Below are 13,787 nucleotides of genomic sequence, written 5' to 3'. Positions count from 1 at the left end.
ACCAGCCGGGCAGTGTCAGGCCGTCCTCTTCTAGCACCAGCTCTGGGCAGGCTGAGGGCCCTGCTCTTCCCTCCTTCCCAGCTTGCTCCCAGATTAGCAGGAGACCTGAAAGGCAGACCCTGCTCCTAAATCAGGGAGCATCTATGAGCACCAGCTGTGTGCCTGCTGGCCCCATGCAGGGTCCTCGTATACACAGGGCACATGTCAGTCTCTTCCCCTACCCCTCTCCAGAAGCTTGAAAAACAAAACTGTAGGCAAATCAGTGATTTCCGGGGAGTCGGGTCGTAAGAACCTGGGCTCTCCTTGGCCACTGCCAGCACCTCTCAGGCTGGTAACCGTGGGAGGCTTGTGAGGATGAACAGGGGAGAGCAGGGTGGGGAGCTCCTTTCAAGTTTGCACCAGGCCTAAGAAGTCACCTCAGACCACACTAGCTCTGCTTCTCCACTCCCACCAAGGCCAAGGCAGGGCCTCCTTCCTTTAGGACCCTTTGGCAAAGGCTCCAGAGGGCAGGTTCCAGCGTTCTTCCCTGCCAGCCTCAGAAAGGAGCCATGGCAGGGACAGGACCGCAGAGTTCCAGACCTCAAGCCACTTCCCTGTAGCATCTGCACCCTCCCCTGCCCCCCATCCTCTAGCCCCCGGGCCTCAGGGAGCAGATTCCTTACATGCTTGTGGCCAGAGGCAGAACCAAGGAAGTGAGCTGGAGGGAGGTCAGCCCAGTCAAGAAAGAGTCAGAAAACAAGCCTCCTCCAAGCCCAGTTAATTATTGGCCGGGGTGTGGGGAAGGAGGGGTCGGCAGTGGATCCCGGCCTCTCACCTGGTTCAGTATTCGTGACTGAAGCCAGGCAACCAACCGGTGGTCTGTCTTGCCCCAGCACCCAGGAGACGGGGCCTGGGTGAGGGTCCTGGCCTCTCTAGGCAGTGTGGGAAGAAGGCGGTGGATTCTAACCGTGCATCCTCTGGTTCTGTGCTTGTTGTCCCCTCCACAGTTCAAACTTCCCAAAGAGTACAGCTGGCCAGAAAAGAAGCTCAAAGTCTCCATCCTCCCCGACGTGGTCTTCGACAGCCCGCTGCACTAGCCTGGGCTGCCCCTGCAGGGGCCAAGGGCGAGCCCAGCTGCTTCCCGGTGACTCCAGTGTAACAACTGCATAAACGAGATTCCTGCAAACACAAGGAGAAGTGTGAGGATGACTGCGTAGCCCCTACATCTCAGCCCGCTGGGATGCCCTACACAGGCCGCAGGGCTCCCCCTCACCTGAAGCTCGGGGGGGTCTCCGCACCTGCAGCCGGCCGAGCCACATGACCAGGCCAGGCCCCAGTGGGCTGCAGTTGGGCAAATGTCAACCTTCCCCTCCTGCTGCCACCACAGATTCTGGTTTGAGATTTGCCTCTGGACCTCTGATGTGCCCCCAGGTGGAGACAGGCCTCATTCCCACCTACCCTCTGCTGCCTTGCCCAGCGGGAGGAAGGTGTAGCAGCCACCTACCCTGCCCAGCTCAACTCTGGGAAGCCTTCGGTAGTCAAGCTCTTCTGGCGGTGGAACGATTCCTTTGATCGTGTTTGGTTTTCTTCCTCCTTATTTTATTTTGTAGAAACCGGATGGTATTTTATTGCTCTTCAAAGATGTCCAGAAGCCATGTAAATATGTTTTTTTTTAAGAAAGAAAAAACAGAACTTTATTTCCAGATGAACTTTCTCATTCTCACAGACAAGGGCCTGGGGCCATCTCCCCAAGAGCCGCCACCAGAAAAGCTGCTGGTGTTCGCCTGCCGGTCAAGGCCTCTGAGGAGTCAGCTTCGCACAGAGGCTTTTCTTCCCAGCCAGGCCTGGGGGAGCCGAGACACTCCCCCATGCAGCCTGGAGCCCAGTTTAGCTGGGGCCAGGAAGGGCTGCTGCTGGTTCCCAGGTGGACTGGGCCCCCACAGAGTTCAAGATCATCAGGGTCTCTGAGACTTGGTGACCTCAGCCTCATCTTCTAGGCATTTTCCTCCCAACCAGGCCTGCCTGAGAGAGGGCGAAGCTCAGCACTTCACAGACCATCCCCACCTGCCACTCAGGGCCTGGGTCTCCAGCTCTTTGCCACTTCTATCCCATTTCCTCATCCACTGGGCCTCCCAGCCTCCAGGCTGCAGGACTCTGACTTATTAAAAACAGAAGAATCAACCTCTTCACATGTCTTTCACATTAGTTTTGCAAACACTGCACTCTCCTGCCTTCCATGCCTTCCATTCATTTCTGCGTTGATTGATTTCTCGTCCTTCATTCTCCGCTTGGCCTGTCTCCTTTCCGGCATCCTGGCCTCTGGTCTTTGGTTCCTCACTCCAGTACTGCAGATCTCCCGGTCTTCCTGTCTCATAGCCAGCCTGTCTCTGACCCATAGTTTGGGGGTTCTTCTGGGGTTGTCTCTCACTTTTGACCTGTAATCACAAGCCCCTCTCAGGCCCTCTTACCCCTAACTCTGGGGATGGCAATTATAAGACCACCCTTCTGGCTCTCCCACGACAAAGTTCTTTTGTCTGTCAGGGACCACACAGACAGACAACATGCCTTGCCCTTGTCTGCAACAGCCACACACATGGGCACCACCAGGAGTACCGAGGAGGCCCCTAGGGCACAGGGCACCTCTGATGAGCCATCCAGCCAAAGAGCTGCCTTCAGGGGCCACGAGGGTGGCCAGGCTGTTGGACTTCCAAGGGGCCATTCGGGTCTGGCTCTTTCTCTGCTTACACCCTCAGGGCTACCTGGTTAGCGCCATCAAACTCAGAGCTTCAAGGCAGATCTGCCTGGCATCTGGGAGACACATACCACCACCACCCCCACCCCACCCACACCAACACAGCAAAGGTGGGAAACCCTGTGGACCTGATGCTGGCAGCAGCTGTGCCTTCTGCTCTGAGGACTTTTCCTGAAGGACATTTCCTGGTCTTCACCCACCACATCATCCCCACCTTGAAAACTCTTGTCTTTAGATGTTTTGTGGCCAAAGAGGTGTCATTGACTTGCCTCCTTTCCTTGCCATCCTGACCTGCTTCTCCACAGATTCTTTCTGGGGACCTGCCTCTACCCTGCCTGCTTGGCTTCAGGGCAGAGGGGTATTTTCTGAGCTAAGTTTTGTGGTCAGTACAGAAGGCAAAAGGGAAGCAGGTGAGTTCTGAGACAACAAGCCTGTGAAGCCTGTGGCTCCTTCCTGCCTCCCTCCACCCCTACCCCAGCCCCTCCTCTTATTGGGAACCTCCAAGGTTCAGCTGAGACAAGCCTCCATCTCCTTTCCCTACAATGCTTTGGCTCCAGAGGAGTGGCAGAGCATCTACCATCTCTGCCCAGACCTCTTTCCCTTGAGTGGTGGTGCCTTCCAGAGGGGGCTCTTCACTGAGAGGAGACCCTCATTGAGGATAAAGCAAGACAGACTGTGGGGCACGTCCAGCACAGCACTTGGCATATGGCAGGCACTCACAAGATGGACCGCTTCTTTCCCTCTCCGTAGCTCTTTGGAAACCCTGACCTCATAGTAAGTTGGGAAGATTAAGAAGTCTCCCTCCCTACATCTGCCTACATAGGCTTCCCAGAAGCTTGCCCCTTCCTACTCTGTCCCTCCATGTCCCTGTGACTGAAGCTTCTGAGGGGAAGGGGCTCCTCCATGCTGTTTGCTGGCAACACAAGGTGGACACAGCCGCGGCTGCTCAGGCCCAGTGTGGGCTGCAGGAGGCCCACGGCCCCAGCTGCCATTCTGTGGGGGTGGAGAAGCTCACACAGGGTCTCAAGTCTGCCTGGGGAGCTGGTGCCTCTTCCTGCCCTTCTCTTCCAAAGGTGAGGCTTCAGGGCAGGGTCTGGGAAGCCTTGGGAAGCATCTAAAGGGCTAGCATGTTTTAAAAAATTAACACAAGTTCTTGGAACTGGGTTTTGAGATTGAGAACAGGGAAAAAACCTGCAGGTCCGCCCCTATGGGGCAGACCAGGAGAGAATTCCCTTGACTATTTTTTTATCTGGTTGTCTTTCTTCACTGGCTTCCAGGTCCTTGTGTCAAGTGAGGTACCTGGGTCCCTGTTATAAGTCAGGAGCCCTGTAGAAAGAGCCCTCCTTTTGTACAAGTACCTGAATGCTGCGATGAGCAGACTTTTGTAAAAATTTTATATTAGTTTCTAATGTCAGTGGTGACTCGGTTCCTGGGGGCTGCAGCCAGCCTGGGACTTTTGTAAGAATTTTTGGGTGACTCACTTAGATGTCGTTTCCTTCTTGTCCCCTCTTCCTCTGTGTAATCTAAGTGCATTAAACGTATTTGCAGAAGTGCCTGGATCTTGTGCTCCTTTCTGGCTGCCTGGAGTAGGGGAGCGGAAAGCCTGGGGCCCTGGCAGAGGGGTGGGTTGGACTCAGCCTCTTAGAAGAAGCCAGGATGTGGAAAGGCCCAGAAGACTGATGTTGGGAATGGAGGGGGTGCCAAGGAAGCAGGATCACGCAGCGGTGACTCTTCAGTCATGCAGAAATGACTTCACAGGGACAGGCTCTCTCACTGGTCTTGAACTCCTCTAAGGTCAAGGGGGTAGGAGGTGGAACAGTCTGGGGTGTTGAGTGAGTGGGTAAAGACCATCTCTTCTGCCTTTTTTCCTCCCCTCCTGTCACCAAAAAAAAGAAAAAACACCTTTTTCCCTGGGAAGGCAGGCCTTCCTCAAGCCCAGTTTGGAGTTCTTATGCCCCTTTCAGTGAGGGCAAGAGACAGCAACAACCCCCACCCCCACCCCCAGCCACCTACACTCAACCTCCTAATCAGGGCCTGGGGTAGGCTCAGAACCGGCATGCCAGCCCACCCTTCCTGTGAGATCTCCTGGGCCTGCTCAGGGTGAGGAGGCAGGTGGATCTTCCTTCCCTGAATCGCCCAGCTCCTGTCTCTCCAGGGCCTGGTGTGGCAAAGCAGAGCCTAGTGCTAGAGGGGGAGAAGCCCCGAGAGGCAGGCAGGAGAGGGGTCTGCACCCAGCCCAGGTCCACGACCCCACAGGACTGCTCTGGGTCCTCACACATTCTTCCCCTTCCTACTAGGCCTGCTTGTCCATCCTGGGGAGTAGCAGGGCCCTTTTCTTCTGGTCCTCAGGATGGAGCCGTAGCACCCAGGAGGATCTGTAGGGGTCCTGGGGGTGGCTTGAGAGGGTAGGACCTGAAGGAGTCAGCTCCTGTCTGAAGGGCTCTTAGCTCCCCTCCCTGTCCTCTTGAGAAGCAGCTGGATCTGTGGGACCTGCCTTAGGGGGAGGTCACTACTCCTTCCTCTGTGACCTCCTGCTGAACTGTGGCTGCCCCTACCCCCACCCCAGGCAGTGGGGCAGGTCCTCTCTGGGGCCCTCAGTCTTTGGGAGGCAGAGCCAGCGAGCTGGGAGGGTCTGGAGCCAGGCTGACTACCCTGGGGTGGCCCAAGCCACACCCCTTCCCCTTTCTCCCTGGAGACTGGGGGCGGAGTGCTTATCTAATCCTCCTCATCTGACTAGCCTGGAAGGACCCAGGGTCAGGGTGACGTTCCTGCCCCAGAGAAAACAACAGGGAGATTCTGTAAAGTGGCTCTGAGAGACAGGAGTAGGTTGGGTTTGTTTCTGGAAAGAAAAGAGTTCCTGGGCATGAAGCAGAGACTCTATCCCTAGATTTAGGGACAGAGGAATCTTCCAAGTGATCTCTAATGTCTCCTCCAAAAGCCTATACATTCCTCCAGGTAGACACCCTACTTGGGGGATCAGGGGACCCACAGGCTTCAAGCCATGGGACGGGATGGTGAGAGATTTGCCAAACTGGCTTGACCAGAAGGCGAATGCGTACTGGAAATGAGTGACTCAACCCAGCCTGCCAGGCTCTGAGGTGGGGAGGCCAGCATGGGGTGAGGGGGGTAATCAACTGGGCAGGAGAAGGGAGAGAAGCATCCCAAGACCACAGGGCAGGGAAGGATGTGGTCTGGGAGGGGAGGCCATTTGGGCCCCTTCCATGGGGGTATGAAGAGACTAACCAGCCCCTCCTCCTCAGCGCAGGAAGTCTTCAGGAGAGAGCTAAGAGCAGGATGCAGGAAGGGCAGGAAGACTGCTGGTGGGCATCTATGGTTGGTGTAAATGTAGCTTTCTGAGGAACTTGAGGGGCAAGGGAGACCTTGAGGGGATTGTGATGAAAGCAAAGAAGGAATTCATAGGGCCTGGACTCCATCTTCAGCATTACTGGTTGGGGCATAGAATTGGATTACCATGATACTGAATGGTTTGCTTTGGAAACGAACAGAGATCATTCTGTCATTTTTGAGATTGCATCCAAGTACTGCATTTCGGACTCTTTTGTTGACCACGATGGCTACTCCATTTCTTCTGAGGGATTCCTGCCCACAGTAGTAGATATAAACTGTGGAAAATTCTGAAAGAGATAGGACCAGACCACCTAACCTGCCTCCTGAGAAATCTGTATGCAGGTCAGGAAGCAACAGTTAGAACTGGACATGGAACAATAGACTGGTTCCAAATAGGAAAAGGAGTACGTCAAGGCTGTATATTGTCACCCTGCTTATTTAACTTCTATGCAGAGTACATCATGAGAAATGCTGGGCTGGAAGAAGCACAAGCTGGAATCAAGATTGCCAGGAGAAATATCAATAACCTCAGATATGCAGATGACAACACCCTTATGGCAGAAAGTGAAGAGGAGCTAAAAAGCCTCTTGATGAAAGTGAAAGAGGAGAGTGAAAAAGTTGGCTTAAAGCTCAACATTCAGAAAACGAAGATCATGGCATCCGGTCCCATCACTTCATGGGAAATAGATGGGGAAACAATGGAAACAGTGTCAGACTTTATTTTTTTGGGCTCCAAAATCACTGCAGATGGTGACTGCAGCCATGAAATTAAAAGACGCTTACTCCTTGGAAGAAAAGTTATGACCAACCTAGATAGCATATTCAAAAGCAGAGACATTACTTTGCCAACAAAGGTCCGTCTAGTCAAGGCTATGGTTTTTCCTGTGGTCATGTATGGATGTGAGAGTTGGACTGTGAAGAAGGCTGAGCACCGAAGAATTGATGCTTTTGAACTGTGGTGTTGGAGAAGACTCTTGAGGGTCCCTTGGACTGCAAGGAGATCCAACCAGTCCATTCTGAAGGAGATCAACCTTGGGATTTCCTTGGAAGGAATGATGCTAAAGCTGAAGCTCCAGTACTTTGGCCACCTCATGGGAAGAGTTGACTCATTGGAAAAGACTCAGATGCTGGGAGGGATTGGGGGCAGGAGGAGAAGGGGACGACAGAGGATGAGATGGCTGGATGGCATCACGGACTGGATGGACGTGAATCTGAGTGAACTCCGGGAGATGGTGATGGACAGGGAGGCCTGGCATGCTGCGATTCATGGGGTCGCAAAGAGTTGGGCACGACTGAGCGACTGAACTGAACTGGACTGGACTCCATCTTAGGCCTGTTCATGCTGATCATGCTCGGCCACCTTTCCAATGGACTCTGAAGTCTGTGTTTAGTGCGTATGAAAACAACAACAGAAGGATAAGACCCCCTCCAGACAGGGGAACCTTGAAGATTGTATCTAGGTTACTCATCACCTCAGAGAAACCATATGCTATCACCCCTTCCTCCAGACAGGCCATAAATTTTTCTATATCTATTGGAGTATAACCTCGGGTTTATTGATTATTGGCTAATTGTTTGACTGTTTGAGCACATGAGCACACAGCACATGAATGATGGGGTTATTGGGATTGTATTTTCCTTGGTTTATGTAAGTCTCAAGGAATCTGGAGTGGTGGGTTCAGACACATACACATGGGGTATAAAAGATTTTCACAAATGCTGGTCGGGGTCCTTGGCTAAGAGGAGACTCTGCCTTGGGCCCGCCGGTGTAATAAACTGCACTCCACTATCTGCATTGTCCTTCTGAGTGAGTTTGTTTCTCGGAATGCGTGGCTACAACAAGAGCAGTGGCCGTATTGGGGCTAGAGAACGAAGAGAAGTCACATCGTTCCTCTGTTTTTCCAATTTCACCGTGGCCACCCCCATTCCATCTCAGTACTGAAAGCACCAGAAGGAAAGAGAATGGAGCTTCTGGGGTCTCAACCTTGACAGGACAGAAGAGGGCCACCTGAGCAGTGCTGAGCTGCTCTGATACCACTGTGGAAAGTGTAAGAACTAGCTTGTCCTCTCAACTAACGTGCAGCAGGCATCGGATGTATGCTGGGAGACTCCTCCAGGCCCAGCCTTCAGGAGCGAGCTCATTGTGCAGTGGGAGGAAGACGGACAAGGAAACAATTGCAAGAAGGGCCACAAAAGGGGAAGGCTGCTTGCCATGCTACCCCAGCTCCACCTCTCATCATCAGCTTCCCTTCAGACAAGCTAACTCAGCTCTGCCTCAGTTTCTTCATGTAGAAGTGGATACGCACTTCCTAGAGATGCTTTGTTTTGTTTCTAAATACTTATGTATTGATTTCGGCAGCACTGGCTTTTAGTTGCAGCATGCAGGCTGCTTAGTTGTGGCCTGTGGAATCTAGTTCCCTGACTAGGGATCCAACCTGGGCCTCCTGCATTGGGATCACGGAGTCTTAGCCACTGAACCACCAGGGAGGTCCCTCCCAGAGTTTTTGTAAGGATCATAGTAATTGCTTAGTTAGCATTAACACTTTATTAAAGGGCTATGCCACTTTGTTAAAGGGCTTCCCAGGTGGTGCTAGTGGTAAAGAACCCACCTGCCAATGCAGGAGATATAAGAGACGAGGGTTCAGTCCTTGGGTTGGGAAGATCTCCTGGAGTATGAAATGGCAACCCGCTCCAGTATTCTTGCCTGGAAAACTTCATGGACAGAGCAGCCTGGCAGGGTACAGTATGCGGGGCCGCAAAGAGTCGGACACAACAGAGTGATTGAGCACACACACACACACATGCCAGGATATGGACACAAAGAAGGTGCCCAGCCCAGTCTGGGGAGATTTAAAAAGGCTTCCTGCAAGAAGTGACATCTGAGTTGAAACCTGATGCTTAAGGATAAATTGGACAAAACGGGGTGGGGTGCTGTACTTTGAAAAGCTCTCCAGGCAAACAGAACAACAGGGGCAAAGTCCCCAAACTCTTCTCAGGAACTGTGGAGACCAAATTGCCTAGAGTAGATTGCGTAACTCATCCAGCTTTCACAGTAGGATCATCCCCCTACCTGCTGGGTGGAGAACACATTGAAAGAGAGGTAGATTGGAGGCAAGGTGACCAGTCAAGCCTAGATTAGACTAGAAGCAGTAGGGATGGAGAGAATGGGATTCATTCACTGATACAACAAATATTTGTTGAGCATCTATTGTGTGCGAGGTCCCATCAGGGATACAGTATTTAAAAAGTCCTTTCACAGATCTTAAATCTTGGTGATGGAAGATAGTAATTTTAAAAGTAGGACACATAGAACATGGAGCTATGTGCTAAGGAGAAAAAATGCAACAGAGAAAGAGAAAGAGAGGACTGAAGGAGAGGCACGCTTTAAAATTCGGAGGTCATGAAAGGCCTCACGGCCTAGGCATCACTTGAACAAAGGATCTCAGTGACAGGAAGAAGGGTACAGTAGGGCTATCCAAGGGAAGACAGATTCAGACAGGGTGAGGTGCAACTGTGAAGAGCCTGGGGGCTGGGGCATGGGAGACACACCAGGTATACTTGAGGAACAACAGCGGGGAAGCCAGTGTGGCTGGAGCAGAATGAGGAAGGGGACTGTAGATTACTTACACAGAGGCCAGACCTTACACAGACCTTAAGGTCCTGTGTAGGACCTTACAGGCAACTGTAAAACTTTGACTTTTATTCTGATGGAAGTGAGAAGCCATTGGATGAGTAAGCAGAAGAGTGACAAAAATCTGACACATTTTTCAAAGATTACTCTGGCTCTTCAGTTGAGAATTGACTCCAGGATATAAGGTCAGCAGGGGCTTTCCTTGTAGCTCAGCTGGTAAAGAATCTGCCTGCAATGCGGGAGACCTGGGTTCGATCCCTGGGTTGGGAAGATCCCCTGGAGAAGGGAAAGGCTACCCACTCCAGTATTCTGACCTGGAGAATTCCCAAAGACTCAGACACGACTGAGCAACTTTCACTTTCACATGAAGGCAGAAACAGAAACCAGTTAGGATCTACTGAAATAAATAGACAAGAGTTTGTGGTAAGTTATGGAGAGGTTAAGAAGTAGTCAGGATTTGCCAACATCTTGAAGGGGCAGCAGGTTGGGAAGTGAAGAAGATGAAGGTTTTCATTTCCAGTACACCGAACTCAAGCTACTTATGGGACATCTGGGTGGAGAGCACAGTTGGCTACATGAATCTGCAACAAGGAGGGTGAGGATCTAAGCTGGAGACTGACTGGGGAGTCATCAGTATACAGACCGTAGTAAAGCCTTAGTAGAAAAACACCTACTTCTGCTTTATTGACTACGCCAAAGCCTTTGACTGTGTGGATCACAACAAACTGTGGAAAATTCTTAAAGAGATGGGAATACCAGACCACCTTACCTGCCTTCTGAGAAATCTATATGTAGGTCAAGACGCAACAGTTAGAACAGGACATGGAACAACAGACTGGTTCCAAATTGGGAAAGGAGTACGTTGAGGCTGTATATTGTCACCCTGCTTATTTAACTTACATGCAGAGTACATCATGAGAAATGCCCACCTGGATAAAGCACAAGCTGGAATCAAGATTGCCGGGAAAAATATCAATAACCTCAGATATGTAGATGATACCACCCTTATAGCTGAAAGCGAAGAGGAACTAAAGAGCCTCTTGATGAAAGTGAAAGAGGAGAGTGGAAAAGCTGGCTTAAAACTCAACATTCAAAAAATGAAGATCATGGCATCCGGTCCCACCCCTTCATGGCAAACAGATGGGGAAACACTGGAAACAGCGACAGACTTTATTTTTGGGGGCTCCAAAATCACTGTGGATGGTGACTGCAGCCATGAAATTAAAAGACGCCTGCTCTTTGGAAGAAAACATATGCTCAACCTAGACAGCATATTAAAAAGCAGAGATATTACTTTGCTAACAAAGGTCCATATAATCAAAGCTTGGTTTCTCCAGTAGTTATGTATGGATGTGAGAACTGGACCATAAAGAAAGGTGAGCACCAAAGAATTGATGCTTTTGCACTGTGGTGTTGGAGAAGACTTGAGAGTCTCTTGGAGTGCAAAGAGATCCAACCAGTCCATCCTAAAGGAAATCAGTCCTGAATATTCGTTGGAAGGACTGATGCTAAAGCTGAAGCTCCAATACTTTGCCCACATGATGTGAAGAAGTGACTCATTGGAAAAGACCCTGATGCTTGGAAAGACTGAAGGCAGGAGGAGAAGGGGACAACAGAGCATGAGATGGTTGGATGGCATCACCGACTTGATGGACATGAGTTTGAGCAAGCTCCGGGAGTTAGTGATGCACACAGAAGCCTGGGGTGCCATAGCCCATGGGGTCAGACACGACTGAGGGACTGAACTGAACGCCTTAGGAGTTAATGAGGGAGCAGGTGTAGGTGGAGGGCAGTTCATAAGGAGGGAGTTCATAAGAGTGTGGAGGGCAGTCAATATTTATGAGATAGAAACTGGAGAAGTCTGTGGTTAGAAAGATAAGGAGACAGAACAGCATGATGTTATACAGGTCAAGGCGAGCTGTCTAGAACGGTGAGAAATTAATGGAATCCTTTAGATTATCCTGAAGGTCATTCATGAGAAGGCCAGAGAAGGATGCACCAATCTAGACTTTGTTTCTTTGCACCATCTTTCAACCAAGGAATTGAAGATTCGTGTTTGAAAGTCACTTTCTCCTTGTTTTTTCACTGATATGCATGCATGCATGCATGCATGCGTTCATTCACTCAGCATAAGGCCTCCCATGTAAGGGGATGCAAAGTACTAAAAGATACATGCTCTGTCCTTGAAGGACCCATATTAGCCACCCAGTCAGGAATAAAGAGATGAAGTTCCTAAAGTAGAGGCTCTCTGGTTTTATGAAAGGATCAGACTCATGGGTCATTTTAAACTGGGCTTAAATCTCAGGTCTACCATTTAGAACAAACTCATGAATCTCAAATGCATAATCTTCAGCACAAACCTCCTCTGAGTCTGTATATACAATTGTCTCCTCTGGAATTTCCACTGGGATAGCTAAACCAATTCAAACATAATTTAGAACTATTCAAAAATCTCTCCACCCAAACCTAATCCTCTCCAGTTCTCTCCTTCTGGGTAAATGGCATCACCGCCCAGGCTCTTCTTAAGGCCCAAATCCTAAATTCAGAAGAATATTCTGTATTCATACAGTGATACGCATATCTTGATCCCATTCCTACTCTATTACTATTACGTGTTGATTCCTCTTCATCCCATATCTAATTTGGCTCTACTTCCATAATACATCCCAAATCTAGTAGCTTCTCACAACCAGCTTCAAGTCCAAACTCCTTACCACGACACTGTGTATTCTGGTTCCTGCCTGGCTTCTCCCTCACAACAGGCCTTCTTTCTGCCCTGGAACATACTTTATTCATTGCTTTCGTATTTGTTTTTCCCTCTGATTGAAGCACTCTTTGGACTTCCCAGGTGGCACAGTGGTAAAGAATCCACCTGCCAACCAGAAGACACAATTTGATCCCTGGGTTTGGAAGCTCCCCTGGAGAAGGAAATGGCAACCCACTCCAGTATTCTTGCCTGGAAAATTCTATGGACAGATGAGCCTGGCGGGCTACAGTCCACGGGGTAGCAAAGAAACGGACATGACTAAGCGTACGTGCCACACCCAGATTGTCACTTGCCTGTGAAGTGAAGTCAAGGTCTCTCAGCCGTGTCCGACTCTTCTCAACCGCATGGACTGCATAGTCCATGGAATTCTCCAGGCCAGAATACTAGAGTGGGCAGCCTAACCCTTCTCCAGTAGATTTTCCTGGCCCAGAATCGCACCAGGATTTCCTGCATTGCAGGCAGGTTCTTTACCAGTTGAACTACCAGGGGAGCCCTGACTCCTCCTGAATATTCAGATCTCAGCTCAGATTTCACTTTCTGAGAATATTGTATGAGTCCCTTACTCTCTGCCACAGAAATTATCTTACATTATTAGTTAAAAAAAATTTGGGGGGGTACAAATTTTCCAGGGAATCCCCAGGGCCTAGAAAAATGCCTAGTGCGTGAGACTTTTGTTAAACATTTAACAGACAGGTTGACTCCAATTTTTTTTTTTACTCCAATTTTTTAGGCCTCTATTTCCTTATAAATTGAAGAGACTAATAATGCATATTTTGTTTGGTAGATTTGAGCCTCAGAAATGTAGGGAAGGGAATTCTCTAGCTGTCCAGTGGTTAAGACTCTTCACTTCCACTGCAGTGGGAACAGGTTCGATCCCTGTGGAGGCACTAGGATCTCACATGCTGCCCTGGGCAGCCGAAAATAGAGTATCCAAAAAAAAAAAAATGTAGGTAAAAATATTGAGGATACCGGGGAAATTGCTGCACAGTGAACCTTTGCAATTTGCTGCTGAGTTCCATCAGAACAGATGAGCCGATTGATAAACCCTCCTTTCCCTCTCAGGTAAAAGGAGACACGGGTGAAGAGGCCTAGGAAGATGTGGTCCCACTCCACAGCATTAGCGTCTCCCTTTTAAGAAGCAGAGAAACTCATCCCCCGTCCCCAATGTTTAATGTACCGAAGTTAGTGCAAATCACGTGAGCCCCGGGTTGCCCCCGCCTTAAAGAGGCGGAGTCTCAGTTTGGAGACCAATAGCAGGAACAATCTCCGGAACAGCCCCCAACTCCAGACAGGGATAAGGGGAGGAGCCG

At 50.2% G+C, this 13,787-nt stretch overlaps 1 protein-coding gene across 2 annotated transcripts in view; it reads left to right on the top strand.

Moving 5' to 3' along the window:
* SUFU (SUFU negative regulator of hedgehog signaling) overlaps nt 1-4,281 on the top strand; it is a 110,055-nt gene extending 105,774 nt beyond the window's left edge. For both annotated transcript variants that reach the window (XM_013975115.2, XM_013975113.2), the window contains exon 12: nt 987-4,281. In XM_013975115.2, coding sequence (XP_013830569.1) covers nt 987-1,076 — 90 coding nt within the window. In that variant the 3' untranslated portion in view covers nt 1,077-4,281. The remainder of the gene's footprint in view (nt 1-986) is intronic.

The sequence above is a fragment of the Capra hircus genome, chromosome 26 (genome assembly GCF_001704415.2).
Source record: "Capra hircus breed San Clemente chromosome 26, ASM170441v1, whole genome shotgun sequence".
NCBI classification, from domain to species: Eukaryota; Metazoa; Chordata; class Mammalia; order Artiodactyla; family Bovidae; genus Capra; species Capra hircus.
The sequence above is the reverse complement of the archived record's forward strand: the minus strand, read 5'-3'. Positions and strand labels throughout refer to the sequence as shown.